The following is a 27026-nucleotide window of genomic DNA, read 5'->3' as shown; positions in this document are numbered from 1 at the left end:
GAATGGTAAGGGTTTATAATCGAAACAAAGTAAAACTTACGAGATAGAAGTCTTCAAAGCAGGGCAAATAACTGACATAGATGGCCTTCACTCACAGCTCGTCAATTTCGTCCTCTCTGGCTAGTTTAGTTTAAAGCTACAATTGGCTGGTGTTACTGTTATGCAGATCTCCATAAGGGTGGTAGCTAGAACTGACATAATATTGCTAGCTGACTTGCTGGGATAGCTAATAACGTTACCTTATGCCGTATTCTTATTATTCTGATGTTAACTAAATTGTAGTTTAGAAACTGTTTTCGACATAACGTTGTCTTTATAAACGAGCTTGATAGCGCTGTGGGAGCTTGACAAGTTGTGCCTGCTTTTGAAAACTTAGCCTGTTAGCTAGTTTAGCTAGCCGGAGTGGGCACTGGGGATCAGACTCGGAGAGCTGACCAGCTGGCTTGCTAGCCACTTACTACCAGTCAGCTGGCTAATGTTATTGGCCACGCTAACGGTACTGTAACAATGCAGGTTAACTAGATAGCTATATTCGCTAGCTAACTGTTAAGGCTAGATAAATCGTTTTAGGTAAACTGTGGTGTAGCTACATGGAATCGATAGTTAGTTAGCCTGACGACAAGAACATAACATCTTAGCTTAACGTTAGTCCTCGCTACTGTAGTTTTTTTTTGTTTCGTGAAGGGGAAGAATGGAGAGAGATACTATTTTGAGATACATTGACAAATGAATTTTCATCTGGCAAAGATTGATTTACAAGAATTGGATCGGACCTGGCGTTGACAAGGAAGCTGTAAACTCGCCCTGCTAGCTAGCTAAGTGGGCTAACGGTAGCTGACTGGCGTCAACAACCGAGTAAGTTCTATAACGCGTTACGCTAACGCAACACTTTTAACGCTAGTAGCTATAAAAATGTCACGCACTGTACAGTAACTTTGCATGGTATGGATTTGTATTTTCTAAAGTTGTAGGTGTAGCCCGTAAGATTGAGTTGACCCGAGATAGAAAGCTACAAAAAGCTAGCTAGAAAGCTAGCTGACTAACGTTGTTACGATAAAGTCGAAGCGAATATTGTCACCATATTCAAGTTGAATTGCAAGACATTTGTTCCACTAGCTATATATCATAAAGTAACTAATTTGTAATTACAATAGCATATACTTGCTAGTAGCTAGCAACCAAGGCCCAGTTTGCGTAGTTAACTAGCTGACGTCAACAGGTTACTTAGCTACTAGCTAACGCGTTATCTAAGTTAACGTTAGCTAGCTAATTGTTTCGCTAACATTAGCCAACTAATTAAGCTTGAAAGCAAGTTGTCGGGCACACATTTCTCCTTTGGTTTTATGCATAATGTGTTTTCTGTTTGAATTGTATGGTGGTTAACAGTTTCTACATAAGTTTTCTGTGCTGGTGTAGAGGTTATTGCTCCCATTTCTACCGGAAGTGGGGCGTAACTCTTGCGCGATAACTAGCTAGCTACGTATATACCCAGTAAAGTATGGACTGCTTAGTTTTTTCCATCTAGTAATGAATAGGTGTAACATTAGGTAATTAATATATATCTGGACACCTTGAGTCACTCACACATTCTTTGCAGTGTCGGCCTGGGTGATGTCTCTTGGTCACCCACACTGCCACAGCAGAAGTGCAAACATAATTTGCACTTCACTAAAACTGAATGCAATATTCATTCAATTCCGTTTCAAATCAGGAAATACAAGTTAATTTTATGAATTCAATGATTACATTTATGCATTACAAATTCGATGTATTGAATTGAAGTGCAATATCTTATACACATTGAAAATATTTAAATCAAATACAGTTTCTGTTGGCACTGATATCACTCAATACACCACCCTGTCACCATGAAGATCCAAGAGACCATGAGTCAATGACATTACCTATTCTGCATGTACTCATGCAACATAAGTAAACATAAGGATTTGGGATTGCCCATGTTTTGAAAATCTAATTGACAGTTATTTCAACCTCCCTTTAGCTCACATTACATGCACTCACTTTGCAGTGTGTTGAACATTTGCTCCTTGTGTCTGTGATGGGCTGTAGGCTGTAGCCAGTTCAGATTGCTTCCAAGCCAGCACAGATATACTGTGGAAAGTTGTAATATTGTGTAAAGGAATGATTAGGCCTGCATCTTCACAACAGTTACTCCAAAGCTGCTAACAAAGGTTTTTCTTTGATGAGTTGCTAAGTAATAGCCTTATACAAACTCTTGATGGTGTTATACACCACTCTTCTGTGATTTTGATTCAGCCCCATTATAAGGTCTTGTGCTCCTCTCTGTAATCATATTACAAGCTTTTGCCCAGAGGCAGCTTTTGTCATTTACTTCTTCCGATCAGAAGTTTTTCATCTCGGCTCAAAACTTTGCCAAGGGCTAAACAACTGCTTTGGTCGAAGTGTTTGTGTTAATTGAGTAGGGCAGTTTTATCATGAGCTGCTCATCTCCGGGCCCACAGGCAGTGTCAGGAGGTTGTGTGTGTGAACTCCGGTGGTACTGGTGGAGGATTTACAGTAGTCAATAGATCAAAACATCCAGTCATCAACAGAAGAAGGCGCTCCTCTGCTCTAAGGCATCTTTGTTTCAAGGTTATATGTTTGTTTGTCATGTCACCCCTCTCTTGCCTGCCGGGCAGTTGAAAAGTTGTGTGCTAGCCTGTTGTGCTTCTATGCTCAATTTCTTTGACTGCCACTACTATCTGTCATTGAGAGGAATGGTGGTATCTTGATTGCAGACAGTTGTAGCTCGTGCTGACAATGGGCCCCTCTGTATTGTAGTTCTCTGCAGACATTTGTTTCACAATTTCCCTGCTAAGCTAATCACAACATGCGATGCTCTGCAGTATGGTGGAACAACACTGGGCTGTACTGCTTTCAAAATGCTCTAACTAACCTGTCTTGTATTGTCTGACAAAAGAACTCATCACCTTCCCTTTTCCTCTTCTTTCCCCCGTCTGCTGTTCAATGCAGGCAGCTGATTGCGGATGGCCGGTGTCTCTGTATTGGACATGGAGACGCCTTCATGCCCTCCGGTCCCTGTGCACCAGAACGGGACTGCTCACCGGGAGCCACGGGGGTCCAGGCCAGCCGCTGCTCCGGTGCTGCGGGTCCACCTCTACCACAGCAGCCTGGCTGGGGTAGACTCAACCCCCCTCAGCTACCCACCGGGGGACTACGTAGTCGAGCAACTGTGTGTCAATGCAGCGAAGGAGTGCAGTGAGTACCAGTCAAATTCTTTCAAAACAGCATGATCACGGTCATTTTACTTAGTGACCTGACCAAGAAGACTTCTGGACTGTAGTTATAGACTTGTAACTTTAATAAGTTAAAACCATAGTTTTTGGTTAGGTCCTGTGGGTTTGGCATGAGGTGTCCTTTCTGCACCAAAATGCATCGTTGCATTTCCTTTGAAAAGGGATAGAGGGAATTGGGTTTGAATGGTATTTTGGTACAGTATTTTATTAGGATCCCCATTTATTAGGATCCCCATGTAACTTACATGCTCATTGAGTTAATGTACAAGCTCAGACATAGGGGACTAGACACAGAGGTTATGGTCTTGGTTGATTGCAAAAATAAACTACATTATACACTTTGTTCCAGCCTGTCTACCTTTATGTGCTGTTGTCATGGACACGTAAAATATAATAACTAAGGTTGAGTGAGTTCTGACATAAGGTGCACTCCCAATGGTCAATAAAAATGTGCGACAACAAAAAAATGTCAGCGAGGAGAAACTAAACCCGCATGTTTTTAAATGCCCACGAGATTTATTGAAAAGCAAAACATGAGGGACATTTTAAAGGACAATTCAACCACTTTTCAACCTCATTTTCATTATCTCCAGCACAATAGCAGTGTGTTGGAAATAAGTGTCTACATAATATATGTGAAAACTGCACATTTCTACGTTTAAAAAAAACCTTTAATCCTACCCTGTGATGACACAGAAGCATATTTTTAAGACCTACCTTCTCATCTTTTTAATCACAGATCATACAAACATGCTGTTTTAACATATGTAGACACTGGTTTGGTGCAGGAGATAATGAATATGCGGTTGAAACATTTCACAATTGCCCTTTAAGCAAACGGCAACAGATACGTTTGTTGGAATATGTCCCAAGTTCCAACGGCTCAAATACAGGTCTTGTGTTTAATGACCTTTTGGTGACCCTGTAGGTTGAACATTTTATTATCGTAACATTCAAATCCTTTTCAAGCTTTTTAGTAAGACTCAAGGCACAGTGCATTATCTGGTCTCCTAAATGTTGATGATAGATACAATATTTTCGTGTTGTTGTGAAATTAATCATGTTTCCATCCACAGTTTTTATGTGAGTAAAGTCATACAGTATATAAAAAAAAATCACGACAGCTGTGATGTAAACAGGACGTTTCGGTACAATTATATAAATGCCGAAAGATCATTTGTTCGTTCGACATGGTCAGATCTTTTTGTGTCGGTAAAATTAATTTTACGAGAAATGGTGGTGGAAACCATTGTATAATAACCGTCATCTCATCGCGTGACTCCAAGTTTACTTTGATATGTTGTGTGGTCTAGAGGTCGACCGATTAATCGGCATAGCCGATTAACAATCGGTAATCATCATTTTTGGACGCCGATTATGGCCGATTACATTGCACTCCACGAGGAGACTGCGTGGCAGGCTGACCACCTGTTACGCGAGTGCAGCAAGTAGCCAAGGTAAGTAGCTCGCATTAAACTTATATTATAAAAAACAATCAATCTTAACATAATCACTAGTTAACTACACATGGTTGATGATATTACTAGTTTAACTAGCTTGTCTTGCGTTGCAAATAATCAATGCGGTGCCTGTTGCGGTGCCTTATCATCGAATCATAGCCTAGTTCGCCAAACGAGTGATGATTTAACAAGCGCATTCTCGAAAAAAGCACTGTCGTTGCACCAATGTACCTAACCATAAACATCAACGCCTTTCCTAAAATCAATACACAAGTATATATTTTTTTAAACCTGCATATTTAGTTAAAAGAAATTCATGTTAGCAGGCAATATTAACTAGGGAAATTGTGTCACTTCTCTTGTGTTCTGTGCAAGCAGATTCAGGGTATATGCAGCAGTTTGGGCCGCCTGGCTCGTTGCAAACTGTGTGAAGACCATTTATTTCTAACAAAGACCGTAATTAATTTGCCTGAATTTTACATAATTATGACATAACATTGAAGGTTGTGCAATGTAACAGCAATATTTAGACTTATGGATGCCACCCGTTCGATAAAATACGGAACGATTCTGTATTTCACTGTAAGAATAAACATTTTGTTTTCAAAATGATCGTTTCCGGATTTGACCATATTAATGACCAAAGGCTCGTATTTCTGTGTGTTTATTATAATTAAGTCTAGGATTTGATATTTGATAGAGCAGTCTGACTGAGCGGTGGAAGGCAGCAGCAGGCTCGTAAGCATTCATTCAAACAGCACTTTCCTGCGTTTGCCAGCAGCTCTTCGCAATGCTTGAAGCACAGCGCTGTTTTTGACTTCAAACCTATCAACTCCCGAGATTAGGCTGGCAATAATTTAGTGTCTATAAGAACATCCAATAGTCAAAGGTATATGAAATACAAATGATATAGAGATAAATTGTCCTGTAATTCCTATAATAACTACAACCTAAAACTTCTTAACTGGGAATATTGAAGACTCATATTAAAAGGAACTACCAGCTTTCATATGTTCTCATGTTCTGAGCAAGGAACCTAAACGTTAGCTTTTTTACATGGCACATATTGCACTTTTACTTTCTTGTCCAACACTTTGTTTTTGCATTATTTAAACCAAATTGAACATGTTTCATTATTTATTTGAGACTAAATAGATTTTTTTTAATGTATTATATTAAGTTAAAATAAAAGTGTTCATTCAGTATTGTTGTAATTGTCATTATTACAAATATATTTATAAAAATAATCAGATTAATCCGTATCGTGTTTTTTTTGTCCTCCAATCAGTATCGGCGTTGAAAAATCATAATCGGTCGACCTCTAGTGTGGTCCTCCCACTACGTCTCGAAATTGGAAACCATGCAGTTTATTAGGCTATATAAATTATGAAGAACTTCACAGGGTGTTGAAAGTTCACGGTGATGAGCGTGATGCTCCTTTCCAATAAATATCAAGGGTCTTTTTCTGGTGACATGGTGATCGATGCTTGACTGCCGTTTGACAAATAAAATATTGTCACTCTTATCCATAGTAATCTCATCATGTAGACCATCCTATCCAGTACCTGCACAGCCTACGCTCACTGTGTCTGTGAGCACACATGCGAAGACCAGAGTTGGCAAATTTGCTATTTAACATAGCTGTTTTTGTGACTAAACTATCAGTAGAGTTAAAAATGCAATGGAAACACTTAACTTTAGATTTTTAGCAAAAAAATTAAATTTTGTGTGCACTACTTCATCACCAATGTTCCCTCTAAACTGCGCGCGTGCCCCGAGACTGCCCTTGAAGAAATATCAGCTCACAGAGAGAAGAAGCACTGAGATTGAATTTCTCTCAACTTTCTAGAGCAGTGGTCACCAACCGGTCGATTGCGATCGCCTGGTTGATCCAATGCATTCCTAGTCAATCGCCAAACATTTCTGTAAAAAACCCAACGATAAAGACTTGTGTTTCTATTTTTTTGTATTAGTCTCGGGCAGTTGGCGGTATGTGCACCTGATTCAGCTGTGCTGCGTGCCGGGTAGGCAAACTGTTGCAATTTTTAACCATTTCATGTATCTGAAGGTACAAACTCTTTCTTCCCGGCGGGCCCAAAGAGCAAATCAAGTACACTATAGGTCTACCGTTGGCCAATTGGATAGCTCAGATTACCGTGTCTACAGTAATGTTACAGGCTACAGCAAAATTGATACTGTGAGATTACAAAACGTTTAAAACCATGACTAGAGAGAGACAGTCAACGAATACAGAAAAGTGTTGCTGTTTTTATGAGTTAGTAAATGTTTAAGTTCTTACAACACTTTGTATTCAACATTTTTAGCGGCTTGGGTATTTTTTAATATCGAGGAATATTTCACTTTCTCTGTTCATATGAGTAACAACATGCAGTTGGGCATGAGGCAGAAATAATGCAGTAAAACTCGTGTTTCGCCATCAGCTGGAAGAAGGTGTCCCTTTTTAGTCAGTTTCAGTGGAGGAAAGGGAGAGCTGAGGGATGTTGAGAGGTGGACCCTCAGCCCAGTAAAATAAAAAGCTAATTATTTAAATGTATGCTCAATGAGCTGTGCCTCACAAGTAATACAACAACAGATCTAGTACCGGTGTAATCATATAGCCTACCTCAAATTTTGTAAAATATATATTTTTAAATGTCCCGAACAACAATGCATTGGCAGGGCAGTTCAAGCAAAGCTAATATGCAGTGTTAATTGTTGGGCCTAAAGCTTACTGCACAAACCTCATTGCTACAGTACTGTTTTTAATTGGTTAATTTTGCATAGGCTTACGTTTTTTAAGTCATGTAAAAAAAAAATCTGAGGTAAATCTCTGCTTGCATTTTGACTCAAAGTGATCTTGAGTCAGAAAAGGTTGGTGACCACAGTTCTAGAGTTTGCCCTGTTAACACTCAACGTTTCCCTTTAATGTGGCAATTGTGATCGAATCAACACAATATTAGCCACTTTCAATGCAACATACAGGCAGAACGCATTGGAGTAGGATTCTATTGCATTGACACACTCTACACAGACCGGTGCGGTATAAACAATCAGAGTTGCAGTAAGCTTTTATGCAAATAGACCATTGCCATATATAGATCTGTGCCATTTACTTGGAACTGGATTGTGTTTACAGCATGAGAGGTCGTGAGTAGATGCGCTTGTTTTGAGAGCAAAGCGAGAGCTGCATTTAGCCACATGCGCAAATTTAGTTCATATCCTTTACTAGTTAGTGAGAGCTATTAGCCCAGTTATAGATCATTTGTAGTCAGCAAAAGGGGAGTGATCGCTTCCTACAAGAGCACAAAACGTGTACATTTCTAAACACCTTTGAAAAGGGAGAGTGGTAAAGAGCTTTTTTTTGTCTTAAAGGGGCAGTGTTGTATTTTGAGAGAGGCTAAGTAGCCAATAGGCAGAGGGTAGCATCATTTTTCTGATTCTCTGTAATAATGGTATGACAATAATAATGCATTTTATTTTGTAAAGTGGTGTCTTGCATCAAACAACAACAGCATTGCCAGTCACCTCCTTGTCTGAAGGACAAGTGGATAAACCGTCAAGCCCTGTATGTTTTTTTTTCAAAAGTGTCATGAAATGTAGACCTAGATTGAACACCACACATTGGCTGCTACTGTAGGCTGAATGATAGAACAGCTATTTCCATGTTAAAATGTTATGGGGTGCATTTTCCATAGTTTTTTATGGAAGGCAACTCTGGTAGGCCTACATGATGATCAAATAGCCACTATTAAAATGGTAACTTAAAGCGAGTACAGCCTCAGTGTTCGCAGTAAACGCTGGAAGTTGCACAGAATTTTCACAATGTAAAATTTTGCATAGAGCAGACCTGAAATTTGCTCAGTGCCGGGAAAAAATTTGAGGGAGCCATTGGTCTTCACACACTGATTGGTATCCGCAACAAGTCTGTCTGGTGGAAGCACCACTGGTGGGAAAATGTGCATATTTTCTGAATGACGATTTTAGAATATTCACATGAAATTCTGTCGCCAATTGGATGGAACCTAGTTATTGACACTAAAAATGTGTACCGTGGAAGTGCTTCATAAGCACTGTATTTATGTAGACAGTTCTGCAATGAATGCTATCTCATGATGTATCCCCTGTCTCCACTCTTCTTTAGGTGTGTCGCCTCTGTACTGCAGCCTGTTTGGGCTCTTCAGAGAGAGAGACGGCATGTGGTTCTCCCCGAACCATGTCTTCCAGCTAGATGAATATGCCAATGAAGACTTGTTCTTCAGAATAAGGTATGTGTAGTGTTTTCTGTGCTCATGGTTTCTGCATTTTTGTTCGCTAGATCTCACGCTCTCTAATTATACACTATTAATTTCTCTCTCTGTCTGTCTCTCTCGCTCTCTGTCTCTCAGGTACTATTTCCCTGGCTGGTACAGCAGTGGGGCTACGAGGGCATATCGGTATGGAGTCACCAAGGGCTCCGAGAGTCCTGTCCTCGATGACTTTGTCATGGCATACCTCTTTGCCCAGGTAAGAGTCAGTCTGTAACATGCGGAACCTAGCAAACTAGCAAATTGTCTCACTCTTCACTGTGATGTTTGTTAAGATTTGATCACTAAAGCACACGTTTGTCCATTGGTGCACGTGGCCTTCTTCCTTCAATAATGCTGTGAAAAAACAATGGTTGTTGATTGGCTGACATTTACTGTAGCCAAGCGGTATCTGAGATAAGAACATTGACTAGCTATATCCTTGAGGAAGTATCAGTATTGCTGTCAGACTGTTGTACTGTCTGTATGTATCGTGCTTTCGTTAACAAACAGGGGAACGTTAACAAACAGATCACCGACCAATTCGAATCCCACCGTACCTTCTCCGCTATGCAATCTGGTTTCCGAGGTGGTCATGGGTGCACCTCAGCCACGCTCAAGGTCCTAAACGATATCATAACCGCCATCGATAAAAGACAATACTGTGCAGCCGTATTCATCGACCTGGCCAAGGCTTTCGACTCCGTCAAATCACCGTATTCTTAGCGGCAGACTCAACAGCCTTGGTTTCTCAAATGACTGCCTCGCCTGGTTCACCAACTACTTCTGTGACAGAGTTCAGTGTGTCAAATTGGAGGTCCTGTTGTCCGGACCTCTGGCAGTTTCTATGGGGGGTGACACAGGGTTCAATTCTCGGGCCGACTCTTTTCTCTGTATACATCAATGATGTCGCTCTTGCTGCTGGTGATTCTCTGATCCACCTCTACGCAGACGACACCATTCTGTATACTTCTGGCCCTTCTTTGGACACTGTGTTAACTAACCTCCAGACGAGCTTCAGTGCCATAACTCTCCTTCCGTGGCCTCCAACTGCTCTTAAATGCAAGTAAAACTAAATGTATGCTCTTCAAACGATCGCTGCCTGCACCTGCCCGCCCGTCTCGCATCGCTACTCTGGACGGTTCTGACTTCGAATATTTCCTTCCAGTTCTCTGCTGCCAATGGCTGGAACGAATTGCAAAAATCACTGAAGCTGGAGACTCATATCTCCCTCACTAACTTTAAGCATCAGCTGTCAGAGCAGCTTACAGATCATTGCACCTGTACATAGCCCATCTGTAAATAGCCCACCCAACTACCTCATCCCCATATTGTTGTTTATTTTTTGCTCCTTTGCACCCCAGTATCTCTACTTGCACATTCGTCTTCTGCTCATCTATCACTTCAGTGTTTAATTGCTGAGTTGTTATTGTTTCGCCACTATGGTCTATTTATTGGTTTACCTCTCTAGTCTTACTTCATTTGCACACACTGTATATAGATTTTTCTATTGTATTACTGACTGTACGTTTGTTTATTCCATGTGTAACTCTGTATTGTTTGTGTCGCACTGCTTTGCTTTATCTTGGCCAGGTCGCAGTTGTAAATGAGGATTTGTTCTCAACTGGCCTACCTGGTTAAATAAAGGTGAAATAAATATAAAATAATTGAACAGCCTTATTCTAAAATGTATTACATAATTTCCCCCCTCATCAATCTATACACAATACCCCATAATGACAAAGCAAAACCAGGTTTTTATAAATTTTTGCAAATGTTTTAAAAATAAAAAACAAATACCTTATCTTAATTATTCAGACGCTTTGATAGGAGACTCGAAATTGAGCTCAGGTGCATCCTGTTTCCATTGATCATCCTTGAGATGTTTCTACAACTTGATTGGAGTCCACCTGTGGAAATTCAACTGATTGGACATGATTTGGAAAGGCACACACCTGTCTATGTAAGGTCCCACAGTTGACAGTGCATGTCAGAGAAAATACCAAGCCATGAGGTCGAAGGAATTATCCATAGAGATCTGAGACAGGATTGTGTTGCGGAACAGATCAGGGAAAGGGTACCAAAAAATGTCTACAGCATTGAAGGTCCCCAAGAACACAGTGGCCTCCATCATTCTTAAATGGGAGAAGTTTGAAACCACCAAGACACTTCCTAGAGCTGGCCACTGGCCAAACGGAGCAGTTGGGGGAGAAGGGCCTTGGTCAGGGAGGTGACCAAGAACCCAATGGTCACTCTGACAGAGTTCCTCTGTGGAGATGGAGGAACCTTCCAGAAGGACAACCATCTCTGCAGCACTCCACCAATCAGGCCTTTATGGTAGAATGGCCAGACGGAAACCACTCCTCAGTCAAAGGCACATGACAGCTTGGAGTTTGCCAAAAGACATCTAAAGGATGCTCAGACTATGAGAACCAAGATTCTCTGGTCTGATGAAACCAATATTGAACTCTGGCCTGAATGCCAAGCATCACATCTGGAGGAAACCTGGCACCATCCCTACGGTGAAGCATGGTGGTGGCAGCTTTATGCTGTAAGGATGTTTTTCAGTGGCAGGGACTGGGAGACTAGTCAGGATCAAGGGAAAGATGAATGGAACAAAGTACAGAGAGAACCTTGATGAAAACCTGCTCCAGGTTCTTCTTCCAACAGGACAACGACACTAAGCAAACAGCCAAGACAACGCAGGAGTGGCTTCGAGACAAGTCTCTGAATGTCCTTGAGTGACCCAGCCAGAACTCGGTCTTGAACCGGATCAAACATCTCTGGAGAGACCTAAAAATAGCTGTGCAGTGACGCTCCCATCCAACCTGACAGAGCTTGGGAGGATCTGCTGAGAGGAATGGGAGTAACTCCCCAAATACAGGTGCGGCAAGCTTGTAGCGTTACACCCAAGATGACTCGAGGCTGTAATTGCTGCCAAAGGTGCTTTAACAAAATACTGAGTGAAATGTCTGAATACATATGTAAATGTGATATTTCTGTTTTTTTTGCACAAACAAAAGTGCTACCTGTGTATTCTTTGTCATTATAGAGTGTTGTGTGAAGATTGAGGGGGGGGGAAACAGTTTCATCCATTTTAGAAAAGGGCTGTAACGTAACAAAATGTGGAAAAAGTCAAGGGGTCTGAATACTTTCCAAATGCACTGTATATATCGAGACATCAGCCGTGGAATGTGAGCACCTTCCAACTGCGTTTGATAAGGGCCCCCTATTATGGAAGTTGCATGATAAATGAAGAATTTCTACACCCGCCTGACATTGCTGATGGGCGATGCGTGTTTGGCCATCAATATTTTTGTTTGGGATGTTTACAGTTGAATGACGTCGAACAGTGTATGGTTTAGTGCGGATTGGAACGTGTCTTTATCACGGAAGTAGAGAGGGAGACTATTTTAATCGCTGATGATACAGATTTACTCTAATCTATAGATTTGTGTCTTTTCTTATTAGAGACCATTTCAAAATGATCACACATACACAAAGCTATTTTTTTATTTATTTTCCCATCTTTTCATGTAGCCTGATCTGTTTGTTCTTTTCTTTAGTGCTTGATATAATTTGTCCAGTCAGTGAATACATTTAGAGGTGCCCATACTGTCCACCCATTCTGTAAAACATTAATTATCTATTAAGCCACAATTTAATAAATAGTTAATTTTTAAGAGGATTTAACATTGAGATAAACCGACTAACACCTTAAATTTGCCAAGCTAATTTTAGGTTTGGGGTCAAATTAGATTGAAGATTCTCCAATGCATCTTCCCATGTGCCTCGATGGAAAAGAGGAGAGGTGAACCCAGGTTTCTTGAGACTGCGATATGACTGGGGCTGAACTCTCAGGATTATATGGATTTATAACCTGGAAATCTGCTTCAGTGACACAGTGCTCTGGGGCCTCATTTATAACCGTTGGGTAAATTTAACACTAAATATCTGCATGCTGCATTTCTGAAAAGACTGCACACGCACAGAAATATTGAGATTCATATGTTTGGCGCACACCATACATATGCATGTTTCCCGCTATAAATTAGACCTGTCATAAAACTACGCACATGAAGGAGCATTATAACTCCGCCTGAAAAATGCCCATCATTCAACATTTATGGTGACAATAACGCCCTTATTTGCTGTATACTTTGGAAGTATTGAAATTAGGGCAAGACGGTAAAGGAAATAGCCTAGTAATGGTGAACTTGATGAGATGTCTTTTAGAGGTGTTGGCAGAATGTTTTCTTCTGCAGTGACATTTGCTGTATATGAAAGGCAAAAACAATTGCAAATTCTTGTGGACCTGTAAACAGATAGTTTGATTTCAATAATGTTTTGCATTCACTTTTTCTCGAACCTAAATATGCTGAACTGCCCGCCAATTCTGAAACATTGTAAACTACAGTAGGCCTACTTACAGTGGCAGCCTACACACTTCAATGCAAAATATCACCTGTATATCAACTGTCTGTTCATCTGTTAATTGATACTGGATGTTATAAGCCATGCTCCCTGTCAGGCCAAGTTTTTGCTCTATGCATCTATCTAATAGGCTCAATTAAATGAGATGTGCATTGTCAGTTGTTGTATGGCTACTTCGGGATTATTAACTCATCATGGACAGAAAAGGTGAGGAATTTATTCTGCAATGGTTATGAGATACACTACCATTCAAAAGTTTGGGGTCACTTAGAAATGTCCTTGTTTTCCATGAAAACATACATGAAATGAGTTGCAAAATGAATAGGAAATATGGTCAAGGCGTTTATAAGGTTATAAATAATGAATTTTAATTTAAATAATAATTGTGTCCTTCAACATTGCTTTCGTCAAAGAATCAACCATTTGCAGCAATTACAGCCTTGCAGACCTTTGGCATTCTAGTTGTCAAGGTAATCTGAAGGGATTTCACTCCATGCTTCCTGAAGCACCTCCCACAAGTTGGATTGGCTTGATGGGCACTTCTTACGGTCAAGCTGCTCCCACAACAGCTCAATAGGGTTGAGATCCAGTGGCTGTGCTGGCTACTCCATTATAGACAGAATACCAGCTGACTGCTTCTTCTCTAAATCGTTCTTGCATAGTTTGGAGCTGTGCTTTGGGTCATTGTCCTGTTGTAGGAGGAAATTGGCTTCAATTAAATGCAGTCTACAGGGTATGGCATGGCATTGCAAAATGGAGTGATAGCCTTCTTCAAGATCCATTTTACCCTGTACAAAATAAACTCAGCATAAAAAGAAATGTCCCTTTTTCAGGACCCTGTCTTTCAAAGATAATTCGTAAAAATCCAAATAACTTAACAGATCTTCATTGTAAAGGGTTTAAACACTTTTTCCCATGCTTGTTCAATGAACCATAAACAATTAATGAACATGCACCCGTGGAACGGTCGTTAAGTCACTAACAGCTTACAGACGGTAGGCAATTAAGGTCACAGTTATGAAAACTTAGGACACTAAAGAGGCCTATATACTGACTCTGAAAAACACAAAGAAAGATGCCCAGGGTCCCTGCTCATCTGCGTGAACGTGCCTTAGGCATGCTGCAAGGAGGCATGCGGACTGCAGATGTGGCCAGGGCAATAAATTGCTATGTCCGTACTGTGAGAAGCCTAAGACAGCGCTACAGGGAGACAGGATGGACAGCTGACCGTCCTCGCAGTGGCAGACCACGTGTAACAACCCCTGCACAGGATCGGTACATCCGAACATCACACCTGCGGGACAGGTACAGGATGGCAGTAAAAGCTGCCCGAGTTACACCAGGAATGCACAATCCCTCCATCCGTGCTCAGACTGCACGCAATAGGCTGAGAGAGGCTGGACTGAGGGCTTGTAGGCCTGTTGTAAGGCAGGTCCTCACCAGACATCAACGGCAACAACATCGCCTATGGGCACAAACCCACCGTTGCTGGACCAGACAGGACTGGCAAAAAGGTGTCTTCACTGACGAGTCGCGGTTTTGTCTCACCAGGGGTGTTGGTTGGATTTGCGTTTATCGCCGACGCAATGATGGTTACACCGAGGCCTGTACTCTGGAGCGGGATCGATTTGGAGGTGGAGGGTCCGTCATGTTCTGAGGTGGTGTGTCACAGCATCATCGGACTGAGCTTGTTGTCATTGCATGCAGTCTCAACGCTGTGCGTTACAGGGAAGACATCCTCCTCATGTGGTACCCTTCCTGTAGGCTCATCCTGACATGAACCTCCAGCATGACAATGCCACCAGCCATACTGCTCGTTCTGTGCGTGATTTCCTGCAAGTCAGGAATGTCAGTGTTCTGCCATGGCCATCAACGAGCCCGGATCTCAATCCCATTGAGCACGTCTGGGACCTATTGGATCGGAGGGTGAGGGCTAGGGCCATTCCCCCCAGAAATGTCCGGGAACTTGTAGGTGCTTTGGTGGAAGAGTGGGGTAACATCTCACAGCAAGAACTGGCAAATCTGGTGTAGTCCATGAGGAGGAGATGCACTGCAGTACTTCATGCAGCTGGTGGCCACCCCAGATACTGACTGTTACTTTTGATTTTACCCCCCCCCCCCCCCCCCCCCCTTTGTTCAGGGACACATTATTCAATTTCTGTTAGTCACATGTCTGTGGAACTTGTTCAGTTTATGTATCAGTTGTTGAATCTTGTTATGTTCATACAACTATTTACACATGTTAGGTTTTCTGAAAATAAACGAGGTTGACAGTGAGAGGACATTGTTTTATTTTTTTCCTGAAGTGTCTCCAATTAAATGATTGATGGAATTAATGGTTGCCTATCCTAACTGGTTGTAGGCCTATAGGCTATTTCGCAAGTACCCTATGAAACCATCCCAGTCAGAAAAGGTGAGGAACTTATTCTGCAATGATAATGGAAATGAAATAAATAATCCGAAATATATGCCTATTTCTAATTATTTTAGAATGCACAGATAAAATAGGCCTAAATCGATTTTCGCTCTTTTCACTAACGGCAAATGATTGCATCTTGTTATTATATTTAGCTACCTGATTTTTTAATATTAATAAATCATCATATATTTTCAAAAGGCTAATACTAAGCTGCTGTGCGTTGGCATGGTCTAAAGTTTGCGGGAGGATAAGGGGGATACCTAGTCAGTTGTACGACTGAATGCCTTCAACTGAAATGTCTTCCGCATTTAACCCAACCCCTCTGAATCAGAGAGGTGCGGGGGGCTGCCTTAATCGACATCCACGTCTTCGGCGCCAAGGGAACAGTGGGTTGACTGCCTTGCTCATTTGCAGAGCGACATATTTTTACCTAGCACATTCTTACGTCTCCAACTTTTCAGTGAAAACTGGTGCACGCAAGTTTTGTGGCATATTTTGTCTGTACTCAGCGTTTATAAATGAGGCCTCTGGGCCTGTAGAAATATACACTACTGGTCAAAAGTTTTAGAACACCTACTCATTCAAGGGTTTTTCTTTATTTTTACTATTTTCTACATTGTAGAATAATAGTGAGTACATCAAAACTATGAAATAACACATATGGAATCTTGTAGTAACCAAAAAAGTGTTAGGTTTTAATTATTAAGAGTAAGAACTCGACAGACACTGTGAAAGCTTAAACCAAGTTTATTCTTCCCAAAGGATCGAACTTCTGAATCGACATAGACATATTCACACAAACACTGATATTTAACTCTTTCTCCTATACTGAGTCTCCTCCTACACATCTGAACAAACATTGTATCTTTATTGCTTGGCAGGAAACTAAGTGATAGGGGCCATAAACTTTTTCTCCCTTAATGTGACCTGACCTGACCTTGACCCCCTTCAGCACTAATCCATGGCTCTCTCCCCTTATCAGTGCCTGCCACGTGATCGCTTTCCCTACACTCAGTATATGCCAAGCTTAATTGCACCCACCATATATCTTCCCCCTACAGATAACCATTAACCTTTGGTGTAGCCCCTCGGCTATGGCACCCCTCAGATCTCTATTATAACTAATGATTAACATTTAAAGTTCAGAAATCCAAACCCTTCAGTCCCCCTTTTTGAACATTTGACGACATACTGTTCAACATTACATAAACTTGGAAATGAGTTATAAATGGACAAACAATGATAATAAAACATGAACAATATATATATGATTAACATTCACAGTGAGGTTTACAAACTCAGAGACTTATGGCCTCTGTTCTATGATCACACCATACCCAATCTTATTTCCATTTCTCACAGAACACTGATAATAACATGTCAGCTGGAGCCGTTGACTCCTTTCATTTCTCCTTCTGGTTCCTAAAAGAGTGATAGCACAAGACTTGAAAAACAAAAAGAAACACAAAACATAACAACATTAATAATGTGTTAAGATTTGCACAGTTATATATGCATGACAACCCAAAGTTTGATAACATGACAATTCCCACTCTCTTCGCAAAAATGAAAGCCCTAAAAAGCCTCATGCTTTCGCCCAGTCTTCCCCGTCAGACTACAGGATCTAAGAGGTGTTCCCAAGCCATGTCATTCTCACTTTGCTCCTCATCATCTTCCTCCATAGCCACCCGATATATACGTGCGGTAGCCTTAATCAGTTTGACCTCATCTTGAGGTAACTCAACACTGTATCGTAGTTTTAACATCAATGCCCTCAGCACATGATATCCCAACAATATCACCAAAGTAACCCCTGCTATTACTAACACTGCTCCTGACGCATATCTCACTATTCCCCTCATTTGCGTCATAGTCCAGTTCCATGATGTTAATATAGCTTCCTTCGCTACTAGTACTGCCCCTTCATTGACTGTCCCTACAGCGACTGCCGTGAGAATAGCTATTGCCCGGAATCTGTCTCCTGCTTTCCTATTGTCTTCGTGGTTTACTGATAAGTCAAGGACTGAACCTTTCAGATATTCCCTATCTGTCTCCCAGTTCATACTCTGGTCCCTAGCCACCAACATCTCCAATGACCTGTGTTCTGCTACAGTTGGCGCCTGTGGATAATACTTTCCTGTGCTCAAGTTAGGTACACTTCGCTCATTCCAAGGCCAATCTACACCCCACCCGTTTGTGAACACCCTTGTTACGGTGTAGACTTTGGGTCCCAACGGTTGATAAGCAGCCAACTTCTGACACTTTCCGTTTACCGTCACTCGGTCCCAATCTTCTGGGAGGTATGTCAAGTGTTTACTAGCCTTCAGAATTGTTTTATTTTTTAAATTTATTTAACCAGGTAGGCCAGTTGAGAACAAGTTGTCATTTACAACTGCGACCTGGCCAATATAAAGCAAAGCAGTGCGACACAAACAACAACACAGAGTTACACATGGAATAAACAAACGTACAGTCAATAACACAATAGAGAAGTCTATATACAGTGTGTGCAAATGAGGTAAGATTAGGGAGGTAAGGCAATAAATAGGCCGTAGTCGTGAAATAATTACAATTTAGCAATTAAACACTGGAGTGATAGATGTGCAGAAGATGAATGTGCAAGTAGAGATACTGGGGTGCAAAGGAGCAAAAAAACAAAACAATATGTGGATGAGGCAGTTGGGTGGGCTATTTACAGATGGGCTATGTAGAGGTGCAATGATCTGTAAGCTGCTCTGACAGCTGATGCTTAAAGTTAGTGAGGGAGAGATGAGTCTCCAGCTTCAGTGAGTGGTGGAGAGATTAGTGGCGTTGGAAGAGTATCCAAACAAAACTCTGAGTCACATGTTTCTTAAAACTTCTTATGGCTGTGATCCTGTTAACGGGATCGATATGACAACAGCCAGTGAAAGTGCAGGGCGCCAAATTCAAACAGAAATCTCATAATTAAAATTCCTCAAACATGCAAGTATCCTATACCATTTTAAAGGTAATCTTGTTGTTAATCCCACCACAGTGTCCGATTTTCAAAAAGGCTTCACAGCGAAAGCACCACAAACGATTATGTTAGGTCACCGCCAAGTCACAGAAAAACACAGCCATTTTTCCAGCCAAAGAGAGGAGTCACAAAAAGCAGAAATAGAGAAAATTAATCAGTAACCTTTGATCTTCATCAGATGACACTCCTAGGACTTCATGTTACACAATACATGTATGTTTTGTTCGGTAAAGTTCATATTTATATAAAAAAATCTCAGTATACATTGGCGCGTTATGTTCAGTAGTTCCAAAAACATCCGGTGATTTTGCAGATAGCCACATCAATTTCCAGAAATACTCATAATAAACGTTGATCAAAGATACAAGTGTTATACATGGAATTTTAGATCCACTTCTCCTTAATGCAACCTCTGTGTCAGATAAAATAAAATAAAAGCAAACCATGCAATAATCTGAGTACGGCGCTCAGAGCCCAATCAAGACTAAAAGATATCTGCCATATTGTGCAGTCAACAGAAGTCAGAAATAACATTATAAACATTCACTTACCTTTGATGATCTTCATCAGAATGCACTCCCAAGAATCCCAGTTCCACAATAAATGTTTGTTTTGTTCGATAATGTCCATCATATATGTCCAAATAGCTACTTTTGTTAGCACGTTTTGTAAACAAATCCAAAGTCACAAAGCGCGTTCACTAGGAGCAGACGAAATGTCAAAAAGTTCCGTTACAGTCCGTAGAAACATGTCAAACAATGTATAGAATCCATCTTTAGGATGTTTTTAACATAAATCTTCAATAATGTTCCAACCGGAGAAATCCTTTGTCTTCAGAAAAGCAAATGGAACAGAGCTCACTCTCACATGAACGAGCGTCACGAGCTCAACGCATTCTGCCAGACCTCTGACTCGTTCCCCTCTCATTCGGCCCCACTTCACAGTAGAAGCATCAGACAAGGTTCTATAGACTGTTGACATCTAGTGGAAGCCTTAGGAAGTGCAACATGACCCATATCCCACTATCTCCAATAGGGAATGAGTTGAAAAACGACAAACCTCAGATTTCCCACTTCCTGGTTGGATTTTTTCTCATGTTTTTGCCTGCCATATGAGTTCTGTTATACTCACAGACATAATTCAAACAGTTTTAGAAACTTCAGAGTGTTTTCTATCCAATACTAATAATAATATGCATATATTAGCAACTATGACTGAGGAGCAGGCTGTTTACTCTGGGCACCTTTCATCCAAGCTACTCAATACGGCCCCTGCAGCCATAAGAAGTTAACCTCTCTGGGATATTCGGGACGCTAGCGTCCCACCTCAACAACAGCCAGTGAAATTGCAGGGCGCCAAATTAAAAAACAACAGAAATCCCATAATTAAAATTCCTCAAACATACAAGTATTTTACACCATTTTAAAGATAAACTTGTTGTAAATCCAGCCACCGTGTCCGATTTCAAAAAGGCTTTACAACGAAAGCACACCAAACGATTGTTAGGTCAGCACCTAGTCACAGAAAAACACAGCCATTTTTCCAGCCAAAGAGAGGAGTCACAAAAAGCAGAAATAGAGAAAATGAATCACTAACCTATGATGATCTTCATCAGATGCCACTCATAGGACTTCATGTTACACAATACATGTATGTTTTGTTCGATAAAGTTCATATTTATATCCAAAAATCTTAGTTTACATTGGTGCGTTATGTTCAGTAATGTTTTGCCTCCAAAACATCCGGTGATTTTGCAGAGAGCCACATCAATTTACATAAATACATTGCTAAAAGATACAAGTGTTATACATGGAACTTTAGATAAACTTCTCCTTAATGCAACCGCTGTGTCAAATTTCAAAATAACTTTACGGAAAAAGCACACCATGCAATAATCTGAGTACGGCGCTCAGACACAAAAACAAGCCATACAGGTACACGCCATGTTGTGGAGTCAACAGAAGTCAGAAATAGCATTATAAATTTTCACTTACCTTTGATGATCTTCATCAGAATGCACTCCCAGGAATCCCAGTTCCACAATAAATGTTTGTTTTGTTCGATGAAGTCCATAATTTATGTCCAAATTACCTCCCTTTTGTTCGCGCGTTTAGTTCAAAAATCCAAATTCATGACGCGCAGGCCAGATGAAAAGTAAAAAAATTCCATTACAGTTCGTAGAAACATGTCAAACGATGTATAGAATCAATCTTTAGGATGTTTTTAACATAAATCTTCAATAATGTTTCAACCGGAGAATTCCTTTGTCTTTAGAAACGAAAAGGAACGCAGCTACCTCTCACGGGGGCACGCCTGAGTGAGCTCATGGCACTCTGCCAGACACCTGGTTGAAACAGCTCTCATTCCCTCATCCTTCACAGTAGAAGCCTGAAACAATGTTCTAAAGACTGTTGACATCTAGTGGAAGCCTTAGGAAGTGCAATATGACCCCATAGACACTGTATATTGGATAGGCAAACCTACACACCTCAGATTGCCCACTTCCTGGTTGGATTTTTTCTCAGGTTTTTGCCTGCCATATGAGTTCTGTTATGCTCACAGACACCATTCAAACAGTTTTAGAAACTTCAGAGTGTTTTCTATCCAAATCTACTAATAATATGCATATCTTAGTCTCTGGGCCTGAGTAGCAGGCAGTTTACTCTGGGCACCTTATTCATCCAAGCTACTCAATACTGCCCCCAGCCATAAGAAGTTAAACCAAGTTTATTCTTCCCAAAGGATTGAACAGCTGAATCGACCAAGACATATTCACACAAGCAATGATATTTAACTCTTTCTCCTATGCTGAGTCTCCTACACATCTGATCAAATATTGTATCTTTATTGCTTGGGTGGAAACTAAGTGACACGGGCCGTAAACTGTTCTTTCTCCCTTAACGTGACCTGACCTGACCTTGACCCCCTTCATCACTAATCCATTGCTCTCTCCCTTTATCAGTGCCTGCCACGTGATCGCTTTCCCTACACTCAGTATATGCCAAGCTTAATTGCACCCACCATATACCTTCCCCCTACAGATAACCATTAACCTCTGGTGTAGCCCCTCGGCTATGGCACCCCTCAGGTCTCTACTATAACTAATGATTAATAACATTTAAAGTTCAGAAATCGAAAGCTATCAGCCTTGATGACAGCTTTGCACACTTGGCATTCTCTCATCCAGCTTCATGAGGTAGTCACCTGGAATGCATTTCAATTAACAGGTGTGCCTTCTTAAAAGTACATTTGTGGAATCGCTTTCCTTCTAAATGCATTTGAGCCAATAATTTGTGTTGTGACAAGGTAGGGGTGGTATACAGAAGAAAGCCCTATTTGGTAAAACACCAAGTCCACATAATGGCAAGAACAGCTCAAATAAGCAAAGAGAAATGACAGTCATTATTACTTTAAGACATGAAGGTCAGTCAATACGGAACATTTCAAGATCTTTGAACGTTTCTTCAAGTGCAGTCGCAAAAACCATCAAGCGCTAAGATGAAACTGGCTCTCATGAGGAGCGCCACAGGAAAAGAAGAGAGGGTACGTTCATTAGAGTTACCAGCCTCAGAAATTGCAGCCCAAATAAATGCTTCACAGAGTTCAAGTAACATACACATCTCAACATCAACTGTTCATAGAAGACTGTGTGAATCAGGCCTTCATGGTTGAATTGCTGCAAAGGAACCACTACTAAAAGACACCAATAAGAAGAAGAGACTTGCTTGGGCCAAGAAAGACGAGCAATGGACATTAGACGGGTGGAAATCTGTCCTTTGGTCTGACGAGTCCAAATTGGAGATTTTTGGTTCCAACCGCCGTGTCTTTGTGAGACTCTGTGTGGGTGAACGAATGATCGCCGCATGTGTATTTCCAACCGTAAAGCATAGAGGAGGTTTTATGGTGTGGGCTGCTTTGCTGGTGACACTGTCAGTGATTTTATTTATAATTCAATGCATACTTAACCAGCATGGATACCACAGCATGGATACCACTGCATTCTGCAGCGATACGCCATCCCATCTGGTTTGCGCTTAGTGGGACTATCATTTGTTTTTCAACAGGACAATGACCCAACACTCCTGTGTGATGGAATACTGTAGCAGATGATCTTGCCTGCACAATCCCCCGACCTCAACCAAACTTGAGATGGTTTGGGATGAGTCGGACCGCAGAGTGAAGGAAAAGCAGCCAACAAGTGCTTAGCATATGTGGGAACTCCTTCAAGACTGTTAGAAAAGCATTCCAGGTGAAGCTGGTTGAGAGAATGCCAAGAGTGTGCAAAGCTGTCAAGGCAAAGGGTGGCTATTTGAAGAATCTCAAATCTAAAATATATTTTGATTTGTTTACCACTTTTTTTGTTACTACATGATTCCATATGTTATTTCATAGTTTTGATGTCTTCACTATTATTCTACAATGTAGAAAATAGTAAATATAAAGAAAACCTTTGAATGACTAAGTGATCTAAAACTTTTGACCGGTAGTGTAAGCTATTTCTATGACTGAAGAATGGCCATGGAGGGGATGTGGACAGGAGGGCACAGTTATTTCAGTCCATACAACAGCACTTTATCTAGGTTTAGATTTTTTGCCTAGCTTGTGTCAAGTAGACACTTATCGAACACATGATACTGAACAATCTTACAGATTACCATACAAGTAGTTAGTAGATACAGTGGTTGATACAAGTGCTCTCTCTAAGATGGTATCCCTCCTAATTCTACATACTTGTAAAATAAAACCTGTCTTGTCAAGCCTAACAAAGACTTATCCTTTTACAGGAGAGGAAATGCATTTTTTACCAATACAATTATTTATCACTTGAATTGTACCTTCATGCTTGTTGACAAGATTATACAGGGTTATTTAAATGTTTTATGTTTATTCTTCTCTACCATTTGTGTGTCTTTGTGGCCTTGTACCGACCTGTTGCCTTCCCTATCAGTCGCTTTGTTTTGTAGAGGGATGACTACAATATGTATTCTTTACCAAAAGGTTGGCTGGACATCTTTGAAATCACGTAGATCACATCATTACGCTCTTTTTGTTTACAAAGCCCTGCTCCACAAACTTCCTACTTACCTTACATAACTGTTAAGATTTAAAATGACAAGTTATCAAACCCGTTCACTCCTTTAGTGTATTGAGAAATAGGTAAATCAGCCTTTAATATCCTTGCACCGTATGTGTGGAATGATCTACAATACACTTTAAAATGGGAGGAATTGGTGCCTCTAGTGCATTTCAGATGGTTGTTAGGGGAACTTTTCTACTGAAGAATGTGTCTGTTTTTATGATTGTGTTTTGCTTTTCGTGTATTGTTGTGGATTTTATTGTGTAATAAATATAGCTAATATAATATATATAATATATAATATAGCTGTAATGTGTTTTCTGTATTTTGATGTGTATTTTGGTGCTTAGTGGTGCAACGGATCACAAACCTCACAGTTCGAATCGGATCACGGTTTTGAGTCACGGATTGGATAATTATTCGCATCAGCAAAAAAAAGGGGGAGACAAATATAACTTTGCTTTCCATTTATTACTTAAAGAACACTTAAAGCAAGGAACTTTTCAATGTTTAAATAAAATATTCAATACTCAATTGTTAAATTAAAGTGTAATATGAGGCATGATACCTTCTTCCTTTGAACAATAGTGAATGAAACAATAGCCTGTGTCTACATCATTTAAAAAAAAGTAAAGAAAGAAAGCAAAGCAGACCTGAGCTAATAACTTCAAATAATTTTTCATAAAGATGAGGATGTCTACATTGTCTGGGGAGAGGGTAGACCTCTTTGCAGTCACTATGTCCCCTGCTGTGGAGAACACCCTCTCGCTAGGAACTGAAGTGCCAGGCATAGCCAGGTAGCATCTTGCCATCATGGCAATGTGAGGGTATTTACACTTATTGCTTTTCCACCATGCCAGTGGATAAGATCCAGTGGAATGCCACTTGCTAACTATTTATAACTATTTATTTCCATATTTCATAGAACTAGAATTGTGGCAATAACATTTAATAAAAGCCCTTATTATTCCAAATCAAAAGTGGATGATTCTAATAGCAATAGCATAGACTAAGATTAGACTGCACTATATTTATTTAAGTAATTCACTCTTATTTTTATTTTTTTTACCTATTCAGTGACCACAATCTTAGTGGTGAGATCACTGTATGTCCTCCGGCATAGGGCAGGGTCTTGGTGAGTCAGGGACTTTAACCTTGGATCCAGTGCAGTAGTTCTATGAAGATAGTCCTGTACATTAGGGGGGTATCTGGGGGTTCAGGTCCTCTCTAATGGCAGCCTTGACATCTCTAGTGATGGTGCTGTCTTCCTCACTTGGGGCCATGGATTGTAGAATCCTTGTTTTCAGAGGTAGGATCATGGATACAGACGGTGCAGTTTCAGCGCTCAATAGGCTTTTAACCGTTTTGAGGGGTTTGAGCACCTGGAGGAACTCCTCTGCCACTTTCACGTCATCAAACAAGGTGACGATGTCTTTATTTTTTTTCAGGGTCTTGTCTGTCAGTGCAGAGTATACAGCTGCCTGCTGCTCAAGATGGTGCTCCAACGTGTCATAAGTGGAGTTCCATCTTGTGACATCATGTATGAGCTGTGGGTCGGTAGCTGTAGCATTTCTTGGTTGGTCTTAAGCACATGAGCGGCTGTTGTGCTTCCTGATCCTCCCAAGGAGGCGGTCCACCTGGTTCACTGAGATTCCCCTTTGGGATGCTAAATTGATCACGTGCAAAGCAAGCTATCTGTGGCTCCAGTCCAGCTTCTATCACTGCATTTACTTGGTTCTTGGCATTATCTGTGGTAACTGGGATATTGCTATTGGGCCTCTCTACCTTCCACTCTGCTACTGCTCCAGGCAGTACCTGCGCCGGATTTGTGCCTGTGTGACTCTCATAGAGGGGGCGTGTCTGTAGCACCGGACTTCGCATCTCCCACTCCTCTGTGGTGTAGTGAGCAGTCACAGTCACGTAGCTTTCCGTTGCCCTGGAGGTCCACCCGTCTGTGGTTAGGGCAACAGAGGATGCCTTGGATAATTTGTCGACAATTTTGATATTTTCCTCTTCATAAAGATCTGGCATGATCTTCATACTGAAGTGGGGGCGCGAGGGGATTTCGTAGCGTGGCTCAAGCACTTTCACCATATTTTTAAATCCTTTGTTTCCACAACAGAGTATGGCCTCATGTCTACAGAGATAAACATCCCAATAGATTTGGTGATGGCTTTAGCCCTGTCTGATTCTGCAGCAAAGGGCTGCTTAAATTACGCAGTGAGAAGTTGTCTCTTGAGTTGGCTCCCGTCACTGACACACCAGAGTGATGGCGCTTTAAATGTGTGGCCGTGCTCAATGTATTTCCATGATCACACGGCTTTCTTGTAGCACAATGGCTCCTCACTGTAATGGTGTTGTCCACCACAATTCTTCTGTCATCATATTTGACAGGGAAGACAAAATGCTCCCATACATGAGACTTAAATGAAGCGGGAGGCTTTCCAGTTCTTCAGCTCCTCCGCTAGCCATGGCTGTCACTGCTCTTTAGTCTTCTTTGCTTTTTGCAACGCGAGCATCCAGGATTGATTCGTTGGGATTCAACATGCCCCGTTCACGTGAACAGCACACACAACTGATTTAAAAAAAATAATCAAATCATCCTTCAGGCTTCAGAGTAAAACATTGCACACATCTGTCTTGCCTTTATCTTTTCACTGCATTGAAATTTAGGGAATTATTACTTTAAAAAGTAACAGCGGCAGTAAAACTGTTTCACACTATGTTGGTTAAAATTTGCAATTGATCCGCGGTGCCGAACCGTGGGGGGTGTACGGGTCACGGATCAACTACGGCCCTGCTACACAGGGCTCATCTGGAAAAGAGACCTTGGTCTCAGCATTGACTCCCTGTCAAAATAAAGGTTAAATAAATAAAAATATCTGGCCTTTATAGCATTATATTGTATAACTTTGACGTGACTTTCATTTAATTTGATGACTGGTATGTATCGAATCAACTAACTAGGTTTAATTGTTACTTGATTAAATTAATCATGTAACAACTAACTCATTAGGATTTGGGGCACCACCGAAGAAGTTGTTTAACGAGTTACCATCTCCCAAATTAAACTCTAG

General features: G+C 40.9%; 1 protein-coding gene across 1 annotated transcript in view; it reads left to right on the top strand.

Moving 5' to 3' along the window:
• The first annotated feature begins 153 nt into the window (after nt 1-153).
• jak2b (Janus kinase 2b) overlaps nt 154-27026 on the top strand; it is a 50778-nt gene continuing 23905 nt past the window's right edge. Inside the window, exons 1-4 of the mRNA XM_039005469.1 lie at nt 154-855; nt 2995-3240; nt 8880-9003; nt 9124-9241. Coding sequence (XP_038861397.1) covers nt 3009-3240; nt 8880-9003; nt 9124-9241 — 474 coding nt within the window. The 5' untranslated portion in view covers nt 154-855; nt 2995-3008. The remainder of the gene's footprint in view (nt 856-2994; nt 3241-8879; nt 9004-9123; nt 9242-27026) is intronic.

The sequence above is a fragment of the Salvelinus namaycush genome, chromosome 1, assembly GCF_016432855.1.
Source record: "Salvelinus namaycush isolate Seneca chromosome 1, SaNama_1.0, whole genome shotgun sequence".
NCBI classification, from domain to species: domain Eukaryota; kingdom Metazoa; phylum Chordata; class Actinopteri; order Salmoniformes; family Salmonidae; genus Salvelinus; species Salvelinus namaycush.
Note: the sequence above shows the minus strand (reverse complement) of the source record. Positions and strands in the feature narration are given on the sequence as shown.